This window comes from Polistes fuscatus, unplaced genomic scaffold (genome assembly GCF_010416935.1).
Source record: "Polistes fuscatus isolate 324 unplaced genomic scaffold, CU_Pfus_HIC Scaffold21, whole genome shotgun sequence".
NCBI classification, from domain to species: domain Eukaryota; kingdom Metazoa; phylum Arthropoda; class Insecta; order Hymenoptera; family Vespidae; genus Polistes; species Polistes fuscatus.
Window position 1 is genome coordinate 157,641 of NW_025113098.1, and position 22,712 is coordinate 180,352.

Sequence of the window (22,712 nt, forward strand, 5' to 3'; positions counted from 1 at the left end):
AACTGAAAACTGTATTAATAATAAAATCAAATAATAGAATAGGCTGACATATAAATCGTCCAATTCGCAGATACACTTTTAAATTGAATTCTATATTAATTTTTATCAAATTTCTATTTACCGTTGCGATGAAATTAAATTTAAACGCGTGATTTTACATTTACATAAAATATATATATATATATATATATATATATAATAAGGTATATTATCGAGGATTTTAAGGTAAACCGCAATTTGTTTCTCTGCAAATACAAAATTTATTTTATTTTTTACTCCTTTTTTACACCCTTAACCGTTTTCATATATGCTATATTCACATTATTTTTTTTTCCTTTTACCTTAATCAGTCTTGAATTTATTAAAGAGATCTGTGAACCTGAATCATAAATGCCACTCACTTCTAGCTTATTTTCTAATAAAAGCTTGATTCTGATTAATGGTGTGCTTACTCGTTTCTTTTTTTATCGGTATTTATATCTACTTCAATTATGGAGTTATTATTTACATTTCTGGCTTTGAAAACCTATTCAGATTCAGTTTTATTTTTCTTGAACCAACATGACTTCTCTGGATGATATCTAATTCCTTTGTCTAAAGATTCACAAATATTACATGGCTTCCTCTCATTAGTTTTATTTTTTTGAGGAAATGTACCACTCTTTATAGTTGAGTTCTTCTTGTACATCATACCTTCATATTTTCTTATCTCTTTGAACAAATCAGTAGTGTCATTGAGTTTGTCCCTGTTTAACTTATTTAAGATAAGCCTAGGTAAACCTGTTGCAATAAGATCTACCATTGTTTTGGAGTCTATCGATTTGTTTATATCTAGTATAAGCCGTTGTTTTTTAAGAGCATAATCAATTAACAGTCCTTCTTTATACCTGAATGCGAAGGCATATGTGACCATGTCCCATCCTTGATTTTTAAATATTCTTAAAAATTTGTCTTTCCATTCACTCCATTCAGAATTTACTGTTAGTTTTATGACCATCGAGCTATACCAATCCAAACAAGATTTTTCCAAAAATAACCTTAAAATTTCTATTTTTGTTTTATCTTTTGTTATATTAAAGCGCTCACACTCTTTTTCAAACTTCTCTATCCATTGCATTGCATTAGGATTTTTGCTTGTGAATTTTTCAATATTAAATTTCTCTGTAACATTCTTTAGGATATGTTGATTTTCTTTCTCCGTCAAAGTTTTTATTAATTCTTCCAAGATATGTTGTAAATTGGCATCTTTGTCTCTTGGTTGTTTTGTGCTCACTTCTTCCAAGTATTGATCTAAAAATTGTATATTACCTGACTCATCTATGTATGTTCTCTTTTGATCTTCATCCAATTTTATCCATATTTTTTTACTTTGATCCCTTTTCTTTATGCTATTTTTTATTTCTGAAAAAGTGTTCATATTGACAATATGTTTGTGATGAATCACCGGCTTCAGCTCATCAGGTAGAACATAATATTCTCCTTCTTCTGTAGATATTGAGGTTATGGCTAACACATCAGATTTGCCATCATTTGAGGCTATCATCGTGAACTCAAATTGCAGCCAGTCCATCTTCTTTTTGTTAACAAAAATGTCGTTTTATAAGGTATATTATCGAGGATTTTAAGGTAAACCGCAATTTGTTTCTCTGCAAATACAAAGTTTATTTTATTTTAAGTATTATTTACAATTATACTTATGATGCTTAATAATAAAACGATTACAATTAATATCCCACCTGCAAATACAAAGAAACTACATTTAGGGTTTATTAATACTACTTCCTCAATTATATCGTTGACTATCTTTTTATATAGTTTTTATCACAACAATAATATACAATAATCCGCTATTCAATCATCCGTGAATCTCCTCTATGCGTTATATACAATTTATACCCACGCAAATTTGAATTAATGAAATTTATTTCATTACATATATAAGGTATATTCTATATAGTTCTTATAAGGATGATTTCTTGGAAATATAACTGCCTTGAGTTTCTGCAAATAGGAGAAACAACATTTACAGCTAATATTCACTCTTATTTTATTGTCTTATCACTAGCTTCGCAATTTGAACTCTAACCGTCTCTGCTTAGCAAACTACTAACCGTTTCTATATTTTCTGTCTCGTTATTAACGTTCCCGAATCTTTCTAAGTCTAATACGCCTGCGCGTCTTAACTGTAGGACGGCGGCCAATTTAAATTATTAGTAAAGGTGACGAAATATAAATAGTAATATTTCGTTACACATATATATATATATATAATATGTTTGTAATCCTTAATTTGTTGAGAGTAAGAACCACAATTAGATTCGTCTAAAAATAAGAGTAATTTATTTAAACATAATAAATTAGATTAATAATTTTACAATATTTACACGTGGTCAACTGACCTAAAAATAAGAGAATCAACAATTAAAAGTTCATGCTTCCGTTTCTCTATTAATCGATGCCAATCTTAATACGTTTTTAATTAAATTTAATTTACAAGATTTTCCTACTAAACTTCTAAAACGCTCTTGCCAGATTTAAAGACTGTCACTCCTGCAAGATTTAAACACCAACTGTCTCTCCTGCTAGATTTAAACACCAACTGTCTCTCCCCTCCTATCTCTCTAATGTTTTTGTTTATCGGATGTATAGCGCCACATCCAAACATTTAATCACTCAATACACAGGCACATGTATACAAAGCTTACATATATATATATAAAAGTAAAAGTACAAATATTAAATTACTAAAAAAAATAATATCTAATAATTATTATGAAATACTTTTAAACTGCATTATATAGAAAAGAAAAATTACAAATTTAATAAAATACGATTACAGTGAAAAATCTTAAAGATGAAACAAGAAAAGAGAAATTACTGTAATATTTACCGAACATTATTTAAGCTTGAAAATTTAATAATACGAAAATTTTAATATTTCTGACTCTAACTAAACACATATGCATCTTTTTGACGATTAGGACACGAATTTGGTATCCCAAGGAGATGGAATGGTCCATCATCTCCAATTACAACTACAAATTAATGACGAGCAAGAAAATATATATATATAATAAAATATAAAATATAAGACTAGAGAGAGCTATTTTCGAAGTGTTCGAACTTGCTGTTGAAACTTTGAAAATAACTCAACAGTCTCAATAGTAGTTGCCCTCTTCAGCCACATTTAAGTGGGGGCCTCTTCGGCATAATGCCTCTTCTTTCTTCATGCCCTAAACGCTGCTGTGAGGCTTTTTCTAAGCGCATTTTAATGCATTTTAATGCATTTCCGATGCATTCCGACGATATATTAAATAAGTAATAAATTTATTCTATTTTTCTATTAGATGTACACGTTCCTTGTTTATATTTAAAAAATAACAAAAAGAATAAAGACAATATGCACTATAAACCTTATTACACCGCACAGAAAAACATACATTATTTATTAAATAAATCAAAAATCTATTTTATTTTTCTATTAGGTGTATACGTTACTTGTTAATATTTAAAAAATTAGGGGTAGAATAAAGACAATAAACACTAAACACTTTATCACACCACACAAAAAAACACATAATTTATTTATTAAATAAATCAAAAATCAATTTTATTTTTCTGTTAGGTATACACGTTCCTTTTTAATATTTAAAAAATAAAAAATATAATAAAGTTTTTAGTGCATATTGTCTTCATTCTATTCGTTATTTTTTAAATATTAACAAGATACGTTTACCTTAAATAGAAGTTAAGATTATAACGTTATGATTTTCGAATATTTGAATTTTTATGTAATTGCTTAAACTAATATATATTTGTTTTAACGTTCCTGCGCAGTAATGACTTCGAGGATAAAATTTTCATCTAATAAAACATAACATCGAAATTATTTAATATTCAAAGTACGTTAATAGATATGTAATGCTTAAATCAATATATGTGTGTTTAAGGAATCTTAAATATAAGTAGAGTACAGTAGAGTATTAAAATAATTGTTAATTAATCGAAAAAAATGTATATTACAATTTAGAAGCACTGAGTATATGTTCGGAGCACCGTCCTCCTCAAAATTCACCTTCAGACTGGCACATTGTCATCAATGAAAGTTCTTTTATTAAATATTGTAAAATAACGAGTAAAACACAGAAAATATTGACTAAAAACTTAATCACATCATAACGTTCTGATTTAAACATTCTTTCAATTTTTATGTAATTGTTTAAACTAATGTACATTTGTTTTAACGTTCCTGTGGAGTGGTGACTTCGGGTAATAAAATTTTCGTTCAGAAAAATATCCCATTAAAATTATTTTCTATTCAAAGTATGTTAATAAGTATATATGTTTAAACCAGTACATATGTGTTTAAACAATCTGAAATATAAGTAAAGTACAGTAAAGTATTAAAATAATTGTTAATTAATCGAAAAAAATGTATACTGCAATTTAGAAGCACTGAGTATATGTTCGGAGCACCGTCCTCTTCGAAATTCACCTTCAGATTGGCACGTTGTCATCAATGAAAGTTCTTTTATTAAATATTGTTTATATGACTTTCCGAACGTTGCGCATGTGTATAAAGAGAATAATACTCCCATTTAATAAAATTTAAGATTATAACGTTCTGATTCCAGCATTTTTATCATTTTTATGTAATTATTTTAATGCTCATGCACAGTGATGACTTCGAGGGTAAAATTTAACTGTAACATAAGAAACGTGCATTAGTGCATTAAAATAAATGTTAATTAATCGATGCTAATGTCTATGCAATTTTTATGCAATTGTTTAAATAAAACTACACTATAAAGATGTAATTATTATATATAAATTATAGTTATATATAATTATAAATATTGAATGAATACTAACTAATAGAGTAACATGTAAGAATTGAATTTCTTTTTCTCACATTAATTAACGTATATGGAAATGAAAAAAGAAAGTTAATTTCTTAACACAAATATACAACCAATATATTAAAACAATTAATAAACAATATACTAATGGAAAATGTAAATTATTGAAGTTTACCATATGATAGAAGAAAGCTGAAGTGTTTGCTCGTTTAAGTACCAAAAACTATTACCTGGATTCATTTTAAAATCTTGTAAGTTCTTCTTTATGTATGTATTTGATACAAAAACGATAAGAAAGCCTAATTGATGCTGTGCTTTTCCAAATCTTTACATACATGCAAATCTGCAAATCGTAAGATTGTATTAGTAAAGTATCAAGTAAACTGAACGATTCTATATGTATATGTATGATATTTGTATAAGATGTCACTCTCTCTCTCTCTCTGTTTCCGCTTCTCATACTTTTATATAACTCTTCTTATGTTATAAAGAGACAGAGATAAACCTACCACGACAAATATCAAAATAGAAATAATATGAATGTGAAGAAGATAAAATGTGAATATAATTATATAAGATTAGATATTTGTAGTTATGCTGTATTCTCCCAATATTTGGAAACCCTAAAAACAGTAAAAAGTAATACTCAATTGATGTAATAAACAAATCAAATATAAGTATGTTAACAAATAACGAAGAGAATAAAGACACAATATACAATAAAAACTTTGTCACATTGCACAGAAAAACACAATCGTCAACGCAATCAAAAACAAAAGAAAAAAAAACCTCGTTGCAGATATTTTTTAAAACAATCGACATGAAGCACTGTAACCATCCTTAAAGAATGAAAATTAATTGAAACAAAACAATTGACATCTCTCATGCCAACTATGAAAGTATTAATTCCCATATTCTGTATCGATGTGGAAAAATTCTTGTTATTTTAACTCTTTAAGGATGGTTACAGTGCTTTACGTCGATTGTTTTAAAAATATCTACAACGAGTTTTTTTTTCTATACGATTGTGTATTTTAAAATGAATCCAGGTAATATTTTTTGGTATTTAAACGAGCAAATACTTCAGCTTTCTTCTATCATAATGGTAACTTCAATAATTCACATTTCCATTTGTAGATTATTTATACATTGTTTAATATATTGATTGTATAATTGTTTAGAGAAATGTACTTTCTTGTTTCATTTACATACACGTTAATAAATTCCAGAAAAAGTAATTTATTCATTCAATTGTAATATTCATTCAATATTACAATTGTTTAAACTGTAATGTATATATAATAAGAATGATCTTTTATAGTATAAGTATTTATTTAAACAATTGCATAAAAATGGACTAGACAAATTAGCATCGATTAATTAGAAGGAAAGAAGGGGCAGGGAGAGGGGAAAAGAGAGAGAGCGCCAAGGGGGGGGGGGGGGAGGGGGGGGGGGGGGGGGGGGGAGGGGGGGGGGGGGGGGGGGGAGGGGGGGGGGGGGGGGGGGGGGGGGAAAGGAAGGGGGGGAAGGGGGGGGGGGGGGGGGGGGGGGGGAGGAAAACGAAAAAAAAGGATGGGAAGAAAAAAAGGAAAAACAAAGAAAGGGGAACATTATTTTAATGCCCTAATGTACGTTTTCTATATTGCAGCTAAATTTTACCCTCGAAGTCATCACTGTGCATGAGCATTAAAATAATTACATAAAAATGATAAAAATGCTGGAATCAGAACGTTATAATCTTAAATTTTATTAAATGGGAGTATTATTCTCTTTATACACATGCGCACGTTCGGAAAGTCATATAAACAATATTTAAAAAGAACTTTCATTGATGACAACGTGCCAATCTGAAGGTGAATTTCGAAGAGGACGGTGCTCCGAACATATACTCAGTGCTTCTAAATTGCAGTATACATTTTTTTCGATTAATTAACAATTATTTTAATACTTTACTGTACTTTACTTATATTTCAGATTGTTTAAACACATATGTACTGGTTTAAACATTACATACTTATTAACATACTTTGAATAGAAAATAATTTTAATGGGATATTTTTCTGAACGAAAATTTTATTACCTGAAGCCACCACTGCATAGGAACGTTAAAAAAAATGTACATTAGTTTAAACAATTACATAAAAATTGAAAGAATGTTTAAATCAGAGCGTTATGATGTGATTAAGTTTTTAGTCTATATTTTCTGTATTTTACTCATTATTTTACAATATTTAATAAAAGAACTTTCATTGATGACAACGTGCCTGTCTGCAGGTGAATTTCGAGGAGGACGGTGCTCCGAACATATACTCAGTGCTTCTAAATTGCAATAAATTTTTTTGATTAATTAACAATTATTTTAATACTCTACTGTACTTTACTTATATTTCAGATTGTTTAAACACATATTTACTGGTTTAAACATTACATACTTATTAACGTACTTTGAATATTAAATAATTTCGATATGTTTTTATTTTGTTTTTACATGACTGTTTTAAATTTGATTTCGTACTAGTTCAAATTGTAAACATAGAATACTCCAATTACTTGCATTGTTTTTTAATCATTTCTCTTTCAAACTTCGACGTATAAGCATCGATGCGTGTTATTGACGAATAAAATAAAATTATTTTTTATTAAAAAATTTGGGTCTTCGGAAGCGGTTACCTCCACGTGGTTAGACCTAGACAATCGTATTTTACTTTCAATTTAATATTTATCATATTTTATAGATTATACATTCCATTGCAAGTGAAATTCAGTCAAAGACCGCTTACCATGAACATTTTAATTGTAATTATTAATCATTTCTTTTAGCTTCTTAATTAATATCAAATATTTAATCCTTTCCTTTGTTCCTCACATACCTAATTCACCTACAGAAACTAATTACTTTATAATGTTTTTTAATAACTTTTATATATTTACAGATATCACACGAAACAATAAAAAATGGTTGTAATTTAAATCCGACAGGATTTTAAGTGTTAAATTGTATAAAGTTAAAATAAATTAAAAATAAACTTATTTTCCAATCTATTAGATATCGTTTATTAACTTTTATAGTCTTGTACTGACACAGTACACTTCTATAATATATAATCATTACTTCCGTTTATTCCGTATAAGTATGAAAAAATCTTGATGGAACTTTTCAAAAATCATGACAGAAATTTGCACCCCTATCCATCGTAGGCTTTGAACTTTTCAACCCTCCTATACGTAAAAAAAAACTGTTCTTCTTATAAAAGGAGATATATAAATATGTTACCAGTAATAATAATAAATTAATATATATAAAAAAACTTTATGGGGGTGAATAAACTGAATTGGGTTTCACTATAAATAGAGTTTTTTATTTATTAAACAATAATTAAAGTTTCTTTACATTATTTACATTATTTGTAGTTCTCTTACCTATAAATAGAGAAACAACATTTAAGTCTATTCTTCCTTCTCTTTTTTTTAATACTAACAATTAATTAAATAACTAACAATTACAATCAATTAATCTTTTCTTCTCGATTTTTACACTTATTTTTATACAAGTGTCTCTCTTCTTAATTACGACTCAATTACTTTTTATTTTTATGCGATCTCTATTACCGACAAATATATATTTATTTATTTATATTATAATATAAATATATAAATAATAAAAAATATATAAAAATACAAATGTTATTCTGAAAAAATAACAAGAGACGTGATATTCGAAACGAATCGGAGATATATTTCATACTTTGCCGGTTTCTCATTTAGTATTCTATAGAATGCCTAGAAAATGTGTGAAATATGAATATATTTCATACATTGGCGGCTAGTTTTAGGCATTATCTGCAATGCTTAGCCATTCTGTAGAATAATATTGTTAGGTATTCCATGTATGAATGTTTTTTCGTAGATTGCCTAGCTCAAGGAAACCAAAAGTTTCGTTTTTGAATGAGTAAATTCATTTTTAACTAAAAATATTTATTGATTAAATTTATATATTATTATTATTATTATTATCATTAGAGAATCTTTAAAAATACAAGAGTGCTTATAGATAATACATAAATCTAGTAATAATAACATCATAATCTCTAATTACAAAAATCATTCTTCATCACATCTTGTCAATATATAAAAATACCATTTACAATAATAATTTCATATATACACATATGATTTTGCCAAAAGCAAAAAATAATTACTATTATTTATAAAATACTTAAAATACTGATAAAATTTTACACTATATAACGATGATGATTTAGAAACATTTTTTGTTCTTTTAATTGAATTAATGTCTTAACATGTTGTAGGACACATCTTCAGGATCAACGTTCGTATTTACAGGTAAATCTTCTGTATTTTGAAATTGCATTAATTTCTTTTCCAGTTCTTTTATTCTCTCACACCGAGAGCGACACAATTGTTTCATGAAAGCTTTTTCTTTTTCTAATTTTTCTATTTGCATGTGTTTCTAAATAAAAGATAATTGAATGGATTAATTTTACTTATTGTTATAAAAAAATTATTATTAGAAAATATAATAGAACAAATATTCATCGCAATCATAAAAAATTAATGCTTACCTCAACAATACCGCTACTAGTTCCACAAAATTGTATCTTACTGCTTGATATTGTTTGAACGTATTGATTTCTTGTATTGGTATGTTGATTTTTACACATGTAACATTCTTTCATATTAATGTCGGTCATAGCACGTCTAAGTTTTTTTATTTCGTCTTCGAGTTGAATGTTCTGCGAAAGAAAAATCAAAAAACGAATATAAGTATTTCAAATCCACTACAGATTTATGAAAAAATATCATCCGTTGTTGATAAAAAGGATCACACACCTTATTTTTAAAGGCCAAGACATTTTCTTCCAAGTCTTTACATTTCTCCTGATATGGAAAACTTTCTCCTTGTATTTGTAATTGTAATGCAGCAATCCTACCATTTTTAGATACCAATTCAAGTTCTAGCTCTTTTATTTGTTTCTTCAAATTTTCAAATTTATCATTATTGTTATCTTCGTTTATATCAGATTCGACGTTAAGTTTTAACTGATCTTTTGCTTGAATTATTCCACATCTACTGCATTTTGTAAGTTTATCTCGTAAATTTTGGTTTTCTTCCTTTAAGGTATCTATTTCGGCTTTCAACTTTTTAGGATTATCATCACCAAAATATGAATATACCTTTTCCGTTAATACATCGTTTTCTTGTATTACTTGTTCTATTTCTTCGTTTAAGTCTTGATTATTCTGTTTCAATATTTTGTTTTCTTCCTCTATTTTTTGAATTGTTCCTTTCAATTCTTCAAATTGATGATTTATATATTTGAAATCGTTTTCTTTACTCGACAATAGTTCTATCATATTTTTATTTTCTTCCTTTAAGGTTTTTATTTCGGCTTTCAATATTTCAATATTATCATCACCAAAAGCATTTACCCTTTCCGACAAAAAATAATTTAGGTCATCTAATTCATTTATTGTTTGGTTTAAGTCTGGAATAACCTCTTTCATCGTTTCGTTTTCTTCGTTTAATTCTTCATTTTTTCTTCTCAATTCTTCACATTGATGATTTATATATTTGAAATCATTTTCTTGACTCGATAATAATTCTATCATTTTTTTATTTTCTTCCAGCAAAGATTCATATCGTTCCTTTGTACTTAAATATTCTTCCGATAAATGTTTTTTCTTATCCTTCAATTCTGCTATACAATTATAAGCCCCGTCTAAATTATTTTGTAAAGCTTTATTCTGTTCGAGTAACTCTTCCATGTCCGTTTCTAATTTAATTCTACTATTACTGTTTCTAAGTTTTTGTTCCAATTTCGTATTTTTTTCCTCTAATTGAGTATATTGTTCTTTCAATGAATCCAATTCTCCAAGTAGAATAACGTTTTGTTTGTTCAAATCTACAAATTGTTTATTTAATTCTTCATATTTAGTAATTTTTATATTTAACGTTTCCTTCAAATTTTCCAAATACTTTTCACTGTTTACTTTCAAACATTCATATTCTGATTTATATTTGTGTACGCTTAATTTTTCTTCTTCAAGTTGTTTCTTTAAAACATCATATTCCGGTGTAATGCTTTCTAACTTTATTTTATATTCGTATAACATGTCAGATTTGTTTTGTAATAGATTGGTAATTTCTAAAATGCGTGCATCTTTATTTTCAATTTCGTAATTCAGTTTGTTACAAGTTTTTTCTAGATGTTCCGCCTCGGTTTTCATTTTTTCTATATATTTATTATTCTCCGCAAATTCATCCATTTTCTTATTGAGCATAACATTTAAATTTGTTTCATTTATTTTCAATACTTTCAATTTCTCAATCAACTCTATATTTTCTCTTTTATTCGATTCTACTAATTCAACTAGATCTTTTATTTCGCGAGAAAGTTTAACAATAGATGCATTTTTATTTTCCATTTCACGATTTAATTCATTATTGATATTCGTAAGATGTTCAATGTCATTTCTTAATTTCTCAGAATTTTTATTACTCTTAGTTAATTCATCTGTTCTCATGTTAAGTATATTCTTTAAATCTTTTTCATTACTTTCAAGACTTTCTAAATTTTTCATTAATTCTACATTTTTGATTTTATACATTTCCAAAGTAGAAACCAAATTATCTATTTTTTCTTGATATTCTTTTTTGATTCGTGTCGTTTCTATTTCCAATTCAACCTCGTTCACAACTTTTCCCGTTAATATTTCTTCTTTTTTATTTATATCCATTTCCTTTTGTTGTTGTATTTTTATTTCAGACTGTTTATTTAATTCTTTTTGCATATTATTACAATCCATTTCAAGTGATTGAATTTTTTTCATAAGTATCTCTTTTTCATTGTCATTTTCTTTTAATGAATGTTCCATACGTGAAATTTCATTAAGTAATTCATGATGTTTCGTTTCTTGTATTTTAATATCATTTTTTAATTTTTCTATTTCCATTTCTAGTTGTTCCGCCCTTAATCTAATACATTTCTCCGAATTTATAATTTCTTGTTTTTCGTTCTCAAATTTTTCTCTACTGATAGAAAATTGTTCCTGTATGACATTAATTACTTCCTCTTCTTTCGAAGTAACCATTTCCAAGAATATAGATAAAAGACAGTTTATAGATTTATCGAAGTAATCTTGACTATTTTCAATAGGTTTTAAACATTTCATTTCGTTAATAATGCAAGCTTTCGCGGAATTTAAATCATCCTTAAGTTTGTCATTTTCATTCCTCGACATATTATTTGTTTCAAACTTATCTTCATAAATTTCACTTACGCCAATGCTTTCTTCTACATTTTCCAAGCTGAATAATTTTCTTTTTAAACTGTCATTTTCCTCTTTACATTCATCGATTATTCTGTGCAGATCATTTATAATTGCTTCTTTTTCTTCTATGTCTGCTTTTATAGTCGTAATTTGATTTTCAAATAATTTGGCATTTTTCTCACTTGCTTCCAATAATAAATTATTATTTGATATTATTTTGGATAATTCATCGTTATCAAATTGTAACGTACTTATTTCATTTAAAGATTTTTTAAGATCGCATATAATGTTATTCTTTAATTCTTGTAAGTCAACTTTAAAATAATCGATGTCCTTCTGTAATTTATCAATTTTAGATTTGCCTCTTTTGGCATCTTTTTTTAACGGGGACACGACATTTGTTTCGGTTATAATAGCATTGCGAAGCCTTTCAGTTTCGTTACATTTTTCTTTATACAAATATGATAATTTGACATGATCGTTCTGTAGTATTTGCATTTCTTTATTTAAAAGAGAAACTTCCTCTTCCACAGAAGTTACATTTATTCCATCCAACAAAGATCCATCGAAAGATGCTTCGGAAATATTTAAAAATGAATCTTCGTTAGCTTTATTTTTGAGTACCTCAATGTCTGCGCACTTGCGATTGAAATTTTCTTGCAAATTTTCTAATTTGACGGTTAATAATTTTGTTTTTAATTTTATATCCTTTTTATTTTCATTTAATTCTTTCATTTCAACGCATCGACTGCATAAAATTATTTTCAAATCCGCTAATTTTGTATTCAATTCTGAAAGATAATTCATCGTCTCTTTCAAAGTGGTACATTTTTTAAATAAAATATCTAACTTTTCATCTTCCGCTTCTTTACTTGCATCATTAAATGTATTACATGTATAATCTTGAACATTGCCTTCTAAAGTTTCCAAAGATTTTTTAAGAAATATTGCATTTTCCTCAGTTAACAATGTTAGTTTCTCTTTTAATTTAATAAATTCAGATTTTAACAGACTATTATTAAATGCTAATTGTTCCATGCTAATTTCATTTATTTCGATATTATTTTTTGAAGAATAATCTGCTAATGAAGTATCACCTTTCATACTTCTTTCTGTATTTTTTATAGGTTCATTCATATTAGTAACCAAATCAATTTGTTCGGTATTCTTGCAGTCTACGTTTATATGGTTTTCTTTATCCACATTTGATAATTCAATATTTGATATCGATTTATTTATTTTATCCTGATAATTAAGACAACATTTGTCTTCCTTCGTATCTTCTTTCTCTGATTGGAAACATCTAATTTGTTCATTAAGAATAAGGATTTCATTTAACATATCCTTATTTTCATTTTTCATTTTGGAGATTTGCTCGTGTAAATCATCTATCATTTTCTGAAACATTTAGATAATTTTATATAATTATACATTCAAAAATACTTTTTTATGTAAATTAACACTTTCTCGACCGCTAGCCTATTTATTGGCTTTTCGATTGCCAGCGCTTTTCAACCGCTAGCTTATTAATAGGCTTTTAGCTATCAGGTCAATAAAATGTTAAAATAAAAGTAATTATATTATAATAAAATATCTTACCAAACAGTCATCTTTACTTATTTTTTCTGCGTTTAGTTTAGCAGATAATTCTTCATTTTCTGCCGTCAACAGGAATATAGTTCTTTGTAACTTTTTCATATCTAATTTAAGCCCTACCACGTCGCTTTTAATTTCACTTAATTCTTGAGTTTTCAAATCTAGGTCTGCTACAAGTTCTTCGTTATCAACATTATCGTTAAAACTTTCAGTCAAAAAGATAAACTGTTTTTGCAAATGTTCTTTCATTTTATTATTTTTTGTCATAATAGAGTTAATAAATGTATCCAAATCATGTAACAGGCTTTTCAAATGAATACTTTCGTTAACGAAAGTTGTTATATGATTGTAATCGGTTTCTATTTTTTGTTTATTTAATTCGCTTATAACATATTGCAATTCTTGATCTTGCTGTAAAAATATCTCATTCAACTGACGCGATTTTAAAATTTCACATTTTTCTATATTATCCAAATGATTATGTAATTTAACCAAAAGATTTTTGAAGTCAAAATTATCAGTTTGTTCATCAATAGAAACGTTCATGTATTCTTCGTTCATCTCAACAATTATATTTTCCTTTTCTTCCAAAATTGATTTTCTTCGTTGCATATCGACAGAAAATTTTAATTCAGTTGCTGTCTTAGAACTGCTATCATTTAATGTTTCCTTAATCAAAGAAGATGACATTTCACATGTTTTATTATTTGAATTGAATTGCTCTAATGATCTTCGTGGTTTTATAGGTGAGAATTCTATTAATTGTTTTCCCTGTTCTAATATATTTTCTATCTGTTTTGATTTGCCTAAATTCTTTTCAAATCCAACACTTTCTCCAATACCAATTGACAAGAGTTCCTTTTTAACTGAAGATTCTTCTTTAATATCAGATGTTAAACTTATTAAACTTAATGGGTTTTCTTTGTAACTCAAATTCTGTTCAAACTCATTTTCATACATTTTTTCTTTTTCAATTTGTTCATCTATCTCTTCTTTCATGGAAATTATTTGTTCTTTTAATTCTCTATTCTCCGATTTAAGATGCGACATTTGAATGTCTAATTCAAAGATTTTTTCTAAATTTCGTATCTCATGTTGTTTTATACTTTTCGTTATTTTATTTTGTAACTTATTTAATATATGTTTAACTTCAATATCCTTAAAAGGTATGTCCAAAGTTGATTCATTTAGATTTTGCGACATGTCATCCAATAAATTCATTTGTAAACTTTCCGTACTTATATCGGTAGTACTTGTGGCATATTTTAATACTTCTGATATTATATTTTTTAATAAATTATTTTCTGTTGTAACATTATTTATTTGTTCTTGCAGATCTGAACTTTGCTCTACCTTGACTTGTTTTTCATCCTATAATGAAGAAATTTGTATATATCTTCTTCTTATTATTATTTTATTATAATAGCTTTTTTAAAGAAAAACAATTATACTTACAGTGGAATAACATTGATGATCCTCAATGTACACTTGTTTTTCTAATGTTGTAAATTCACAAAGTTTATCATATTCTTGTTCTAAATACGTTATTCTTTCGCGTAAAACTTTTTTCGGTGTATGAGACTGATCTTCTTGAATATCGCTAAAATAATAATATATTATTAATTATTTATTAATATAGTATAATTATTAATGATAATTTATATTATTACTTTATCTGATATGATGTATCTTCCTTCTTAGGTGTACTCTCATAAATATCATAAGTAGGTTTATCAATGCTTATATCATCCATGAATGTCACACGATGTTGTCTACTTTTTGTAATAAACATTTCTTTGAGACTATCGATGGAATCATCATTTTCTCTGTCTTTTTCATCGTTAATTAATTCTAACTCAAAATCCGCGAAAGCTATTTGGAATGCTAAAATTGATAGAATTAATATTAATTAAGACATAATAAAAAAACACGAATATAAATGATTGACATAATGATAATGAATATAAAAATGATAAAGTTACTTACATTGATCCATTAAGTTGACAGTTTGAATAATACTTTTTCTACTAGGCTTTACCGGTGACATTTCTTTTATTGTGGGCAAGCCTTGGCACGGTTGAAAAGTTGATACATTTTGTTTAAATGTAGGTCCTGCCCAAGTTCTTCTTCTTTTAGATCTACACCCAAACGACGTGTCTTCGATATTTGCATTATTCCCAGATACAATTTTGGTCTTTAATAATTCAATTCGTTCTTCCAAAAGTTGATTAATACGATCTTTTTCGTGCAATCTGTTTTCCATTTCTTCAGTTGTTTCTTTTTTAATTTTCTATTAAAACAAGAAGAAACAAAAAAAATATTCAACACACATATTTCATATCTAAGTTATACTTAATACTTTTTTCCTACTTATTGCAATTTTTATTGTTCCTTCTATATCAAGTATATTATTATAATTATAGCAATCTGTATTATAAGACTTTTTTAATCTTTTCAATAGATACAAACCTCTAGCTCACAATTGAGTTTGGATATTTGTTTGGCATAACGCTTTAAAAGAGTAGCATCAGACATAACTTCATTAACCTGTGGTTTATTTTCAACCTTCTTGGCACGCGACGCAAATCTATATGTATGTAAAAAAACAAAATTATTGATAACAATTGATATTCAATTTAATTGTTCACCTTATTTTGAAAATCATCTTTTATAATAAATAATAATAAAATATTCTATACGTATATATAATATACTAACGATAATGTATAGTGAGACTCTTCTAATGCGGTAGGTGTTATAGTGCATATCATTGCCGTCTTAGCATTTCCACCAATTGAATTTTGTAGCAATCTCGTTAATTTGCTATCTCGAAAGTTAACATGTTTTTGTATATCTTGAGATTCACTTAATTGCTTTATCACTAATCCAAATGCGGAAAGAGACATATTGATAAGTCGACCTTCTTTAAAACGTTCTCCAGTAGCACCTGTTTGACCTGCTCTTTCCGAACCAGCAAAATCTGCTAAATTTAATTGAGAAACTTGTATCGCTCCATCTGATTCCGTATCAGTTCTCCGGCTTTCTATAGTCTGTAAAAAAAATATATTTTAAGATCATAGTAATAATTTTTGATTAATAATAAGAGTATGTTATTTAATGTTCTTTTTATGTTCTTACAATGCGAAATATTGTATGGCTTCTACTACTACGCTCATTCATATCAGTTTCTCCTATTCTCCTATTCTTGTTTCCTTTTTTCATTATCGATAAAACATGTTCAGGACTGTTGGTTACTTCTTCTTTACATTTTATAACTATTTGGCCATTATCCTCGTGCAATTTTAAATCGTTTGAACTTTTATTTAAGAGATCATTAACTTTTTCATTATAAATTTCAAGATATGATACTCTATAAATAAACAAATATATACATTTAAATTTGTCTTCTCATCTTTACGTGTACCATTATATCTTTAATTATTTTACTATAAATTAACTTTATAAATATATAAACCACTTGATCACAAATTTATCCAATTTATTAAAAACAATGTACTTTAAATATAAAAAGTTAAGTATCGATCAAGTGGTTTGATAAGATAAATATATTATATATTAGGTAAAAACAACATAAACCTTAATAAAAATTCTCTTCTCAATGTATTAGCAATTGCATCGAACATGTGTTCGACAGCTAACGATATAATTCCAGGTTCATTTAAATCTCCCATCATAGTAAACGTCTTTCCAGAACTTGTTTGACCATACGCAATAACTGTTCCATTAAAACCATTTACTGCTGCATCGACGATAGGTTTTACAACGGTATCAAATACATCTTTATTTGAAGTCGATTCATCAAAAATATGATCTAAAAGCATAATATTAAAATTTATATGTAAATAATTGCAAGGTATAATGATTATCTGTTATGAAAATAATATACTATACTATACTATAATATACTTATAATAGATAAATAAATATACGCCATAAGTGTTAATACCAAAATTAAATCCGCCGTCTCCACGTTTTTTCATTTCTTGATCAGTAGATGCTATATAATTTCCTTTTACTATCCATTGTTTTGGGAGATTTTCTTCTTTCTCTCTTTTAATCAAGGGTCTAACCTTGATGGCAACTTTAATACTATCAGACATTTTATCGGTTTTGATTTAATATTTCTTTACACTTTTACACTTGTTATTTTAATAATCCATCCAAATTGATAAATATCTTCCAAATCACTCGGTATTTTATTTTAACCGTTTTATCAACAACGGTTCTGAAATTAATTCAAATTCAAATACTTTTTGGTGGCGTCCTCACGTGGTGCGACGAGCACGTGCTTTGACTAACGAAACTTTCATAAATTTACGCGCAGGATTGTACCGATAAAATTACATTCCCGAACTTAAAGCCAACGTAATATTTAAACTTTTCTTATTTATTACACCGTATATTATTATTTTCTAAATTATATTACAGCAACCACAAAATATTTGAATATAAAATTTCAAAAATTTGAATCACACCACCACCACTATTTTTGTTTAATATACATCTGCTCGTTACCACTCAATGCAGGGGTTTACCACTCAATGTTAGAGGATAAGGAGTTTATTTGACTATTCGTTTACTATTAATACCAACTTAATTATCTTTAGCAATAAATTTTTTAAGTTTTAGTAGTAAATTTAGGTTTTCCACTATATTTAATGGTAACCTTGTTTTAGTCCAGCGCACTCCTATTGACTAGTGTTTACAATTATTACTATTATTATAAGCAATGATACCACTCTTACAACTTAAATTAAATTTGAAATTTTTTATATATTGTTGTGGCATTACAAATGAAACGTTGTCAAATAAGAAAGTGGAGGGGGTAAGAAGTGGCAACCCTGCTGATATGCATGAAGCGACCGTGCAGCTAGCTTCACTACGCGGTTGCCAGATGGCGCATCGGATCGTTTTTAAAAATAAACATTTTTTTATGACTATACGACTAAACTAGTATTTACATTTTCGAGGCGCCCACTTCCGATTCGGAGTACTGTCTTTTTCATCAAAATGGCTCCAAAACCGAAACCCACGGAAAAAACTGGTAAATTTAAAATTATATTTTTATCATCTAATGGAATTGATTGAATAATGACAAATAAAATTGAAATTATTACGATTAAAAAAATATGAGTATATCGTCAAGTGAATGAATTTTTAATGACGTATATATTCGTTATTGTAGATAACATAACCATGTGACGCCGTCACACGTGTCTATGAATGAATGAATTTTTTTTATTTGTATGAAGTTTTTCTTCTCTCTGTAGTAACAATGAATCGGTTATTAAGAGCATGAAAAAATATTTTACGTAAAGCGCTAAAGAGGAGATCACATTAGTATAACCTATAAAAGACAAAAGCAGATGCAACGTTGGTTATTGACAATAACAATAACAGTTCTTATTGTTGTATTTTTCTTGGTTATTTTTCCTTTTTAGCGAGCAAGACTTCGGAAAAAAAATCGGAAAAGAAAGCTGAGAAGAAACCAGCATCAGTTGCTGCTTCTTCTAAAGTAACAAAGCCAGCATCGAAGCCTGCTACTACCGCTGCAAAAAAAGCAGCTAGTACAAAACCTGCAAGTACTGCTAAACCTGCAGCAAAACCGGCAGCTAAGCCTGCACCAAAAGTAGCAGCCAAGCCTCTAATTTCAAAACCTAAGAAAAATGCACAAACAGCAAAGAAAACTCCTAAGGGAGGCAAGCCAGCAACACCTATTAAAAAAGCCCTTAAGACTCAGAAAAAGGTACTTATGCAATTTTAGTTTTTTATTTTTCTGACTTTGTTTTATGACATTGAAATGATGAGATATGCTGAAGGGAATCTCTTTGAATTACTATGATAAAAATATTAAAGGTAGACTGAATATTTATGAATTATATGTAACGCATAAAAAAATTGGTTCATAAATTAGTTAAAAGGTATAATTGTTTGTTCGCATAGATCCTGAAAGGTGTACATGGATCTAGAGTAAGAAAAATTAGGACTTCCGTTCATTTCCACCGGCCGAAGACATTCAGGCCTCCGAGAAATCCTAAATATGCACGAAAATCTGTACCCAATAGAAGTCGGTGAGTATATTTGGATTTGATATACATATATTCGTATGTAAAATAACATGTAATATTATAGAGATGTATTTAATTTCTTTTGTTCTTTCAGAATGGATGCATTTAACATCATCAAACTTCCTTTGACTACAGAAGCAGCGATGAAAAAAATAGAGGACAATAATACATTAGTTTTTATTGTGCATACGCGTGCTAGTAAGCATCATATCAAAGCTTCTATCAAAAAGCTTTACAAAGTTGATGTGGCTAAAGTGAATACACTTATAAGACCAGATGGGAAAAAGAAGGCGTATGTGCGTTTAACGCGTGATTATGATGCTCTCGATGTTGCCAACAAGATTGGCATCATATAAATGCTGTTCCAATAATTATAAAATAAAATAAAGTATCTGTACATATTGCATACATATGTATTTTTTTTAAAGTTTTGTACTTATGAAATTAAGGGTTTATTTAATTTTTTTTATAACATTTATGTGCATGTTTACACTAAAGCGATTACCATTATTTCCTCATTTTTTATCTTTGATTCTTTCTCTTCTTATCCTCTTTTCTTTTCTCGCAGTGTTAGCACCTTGACAATGGCAACTTCCTAATTTTGTAGAGACAAACAGAGAAACAACATTCTCTATTGTGAGTTTAATAGCGTGGAAGGACATTTCGATAAAGGCTAACTTTTCAAATTGCTCAATCAATTACAGGACAATAACTTGCTTTGGAACCTACCTGGTGCCTCTGCGTTTTCTAACTGGAAAAGTTTTTCCCATCAGAGGCTAATGATCCATGTGCCAATGCTTTCTTGTTTATAATAAAGAAAGTTCAACTTGTGTCCTTGAAGTAAAATGTAAACAAATTTCAAGGCCATCGACTAAGAATTAATAATACTTTCTAAAGTCATTTATGAAAATAAACAGAAGCTGTTCGAGAGAAATATATTTAGTCTTCCTATATCTGTAAATATATATACACATACATATATCTGCACTGTAAATACTTTCTAGTATGAAGAGAACGTATAACACATATCACATCTATAGCTACAATATTTGTTCATATTGAGGCTAAAGAAAATAGTGAAATTTGACTAATTAATATTTACAAAAGTAATCAAACTCGGTAATCTGTATAGAATTTACATTTTATATTTTGCTGTATGTGATTTATTTTGAACAGTGTTCTAATGAGAAGACTATTCTGAAGAGTTATAACTTTCCTCTGCTGTATGCTGTTATGAAAAATTTATTGCTCAATGATTCTTTTAATTCATGTTTTGGAAATGAACTCTTTAGATGATATTACCTTTCATGATTGAGCAACAGTTTTGAAAATTAATTCATTATGTAAGCGTAAATGTATAATATTACATGTCTACTACATTTGTACAAAGTATTTGTTTGAAAACTTTCTTTTTTACAGATTACAATCGAATGGATTTCCAAACATCATATTCTAGACTATTTTGATGTACGTAACATAAATTATATGTGATTAAAAATATATTTTTTAAGAGAATGGAGATACACTTAAACTACTACGTTTTGCGTAAAATTTTTAAACTATTAAATGGATTAGACCTACACAATGCTTCTCAGGTTTGCAGGTATAATTACGATTAACATTCATAATAAAGTTATATTTTATCGAAATAATGTTTTTGCAATTTTATAATGATATTATAACGAAATATATTCATCCTTTCGTTATTAACAATCCATATACAAGTTGTCCATGCAAAGGTCCGTATGTACAAGCAAAATATTCGCTGCAAAGCATGCAATATGAAAGGTTTAATAGTACAAAGTACTTATTCTTATACTTCTGTTCTAAAAAGAATTTGGTAGAAATAAAATGTTTTCTTTTTTTGATTACAGATCTTGGTCGGAAGCAGCCAATGATGAAAAAAAAGAAAGAGGTCCCATGTATATTATAAAAAGAAGAAAAAAGACAACGCCTCATTACAATTCGGAACAAATTAAAAAAGAAATCATTGAATGTTGCCAAGTAAAACCTTCTTTGATTATGCTTGTATGTGTTCCATACAGTAATGTAATATTACGAGGTATGTTTGATGTCACACATACATTGATTTATAAATAATATTGTTTTTTAATATATTTGAATTCATTTCAAGGGTGCTATTGCAATTTTCTACCACTTGAGTGTTTCTTTCTATCATTGGAATATAATTCAATGATAAAAAATATAATTAGACCGAAGAAAACTGTTGCAAGCATGTATTTTCCTGAAGTACCAAACATAAAAGTCTCTGCGTTAACATTAAGAAAAAATTTGAAGAGGCCTGAAATATATTGCGAGGAACTTCAATTATTTTTCAAAAATCCTTTAAAAAATTCTGAAAGACTGAAAACTATATTTGAAGAATTTTTTACTTATGATTCTTCTATGACAAGTTGTTTGATTTTATTGTACAATAATATTAATAATGTAATAACAGTAGATTTAGTGAAATCTTTAAAAGACTGGTAATGCATTATACGTTTCCTATATCTTTTTAATTCGAACAATTATTCATTTTTATTCATAAATATTTATATCTCTTTGTTTTTTTTTTTGTTATTTAGGTTTCCAAATCAAAATTTTCCTTTGTGGGGTGGGATGGTGGACAGAATTTCAATTTGTACTTATGTACACAACTCTCGTATATGTAAAGTCCAAGCGGATTCTGTTGCTATTTTAATAGGTGGTCCAGAAGTGAAAATATGGTCTGTGATTCTTGATCAATTTTGTGAAAGTAAAGAGGTCATCGAAAATAAATTAAAAACCTTTAAAGAAAGTATAACATTAAGAAAACACTCAATAGGTTTTATATTTTCTTCTCAATTTCGTGAGAATTATTTGTTAGCATTAGATT

The 22,712-nt window shown here is 27.6% G+C and overlaps 3 protein-coding genes and 1 long non-coding RNA gene across 5 annotated transcripts; 2 read left to right on the plus strand and 2 right to left on the minus strand.

The window, feature by feature from the left end:
- Window positions 1-240: 240 nt before the first annotated feature.
- LOC122517772 lies at window positions 241-2,180 on the minus strand. 2 transcript variants are annotated; one of them, XM_043636330.1, is made up of 3 exons: window positions 1,737-2,180; window positions 888-1,646; window positions 241-780 (listed from the first exon to the last, which is right to left on the minus strand). In XM_043636330.1, exons 2-3 carry the CDS (start codon window positions 1,568-1,570, stop codon window positions 771-773), a joined length of 693 nt encoding a protein of 230 aa, XP_043492265.1. In that variant the 5' UTR covers window positions 1,571-1,646; window positions 1,737-2,180; the 3' UTR covers window positions 241-770. The 2 variants fall into 2 exon arrangements, with proteins under 2 accessions (XP_043492265.1, XP_043492264.1); XM_043636329.1 differs by having other exon boundaries at window positions 241-1,646.
- Window positions 2,181-9,103: 6,923 nt separating this feature from the next.
- LOC122517791 (kinesin-related protein 4-like) lies at window positions 9,104-18,593 on the minus strand. Its single transcript, XM_043636350.1, has 12 exons — window positions 17,716-18,593; window positions 17,346-17,580; window positions 16,887-17,118; window positions 16,467-16,798; window positions 16,218-16,335; window positions 15,735-16,038; window positions 15,419-15,632; window positions 15,204-15,348; window positions 13,752-15,119; window positions 9,711-13,550; window positions 9,443-9,613; window positions 9,104-9,330 (listed from the first exon to the last, which is right to left on the minus strand). The coding sequence occupies exons 1-12, from the start codon at window positions 17,867-17,869 to the stop codon at window positions 9,148-9,150; spliced, it is 7,296 nt and encodes a 2,431-aa protein (XP_043492285.1). The 5' UTR covers window positions 17,870-18,593; the 3' UTR covers window positions 9,104-9,147.
- Window positions 18,594-18,705: 112 nt separating this feature from the next.
- On the plus strand, window positions 18,706-20,243 carry LOC122517779 (60S ribosomal protein L23a-like). The gene is made up of 4 exons (XM_043636339.1): window positions 18,706-18,813; window positions 19,211-19,515; window positions 19,713-19,840; window positions 19,932-20,243. Exons 1-4 carry the CDS (start codon window positions 18,780-18,782, stop codon window positions 20,191-20,193), a joined length of 729 nt encoding a protein of 242 aa, XP_043492274.1. The 5' UTR covers window positions 18,706-18,779; the 3' UTR covers window positions 20,194-20,243.
- A 139-nt stretch (window positions 20,244-20,382) lies between these two features.
- On the plus strand, window positions 20,383-21,095 carry LOC122517795. Its single transcript, XR_006303927.1, has 3 exons — window positions 20,383-20,473; window positions 20,542-20,793; window positions 21,014-21,095. It is a non-coding gene; the product is annotated as an uncharacterized LOC122517795 (long non-coding RNA).
- The last annotated feature ends 1,617 nt before the right edge of the window (window positions 21,096-22,712 follow it).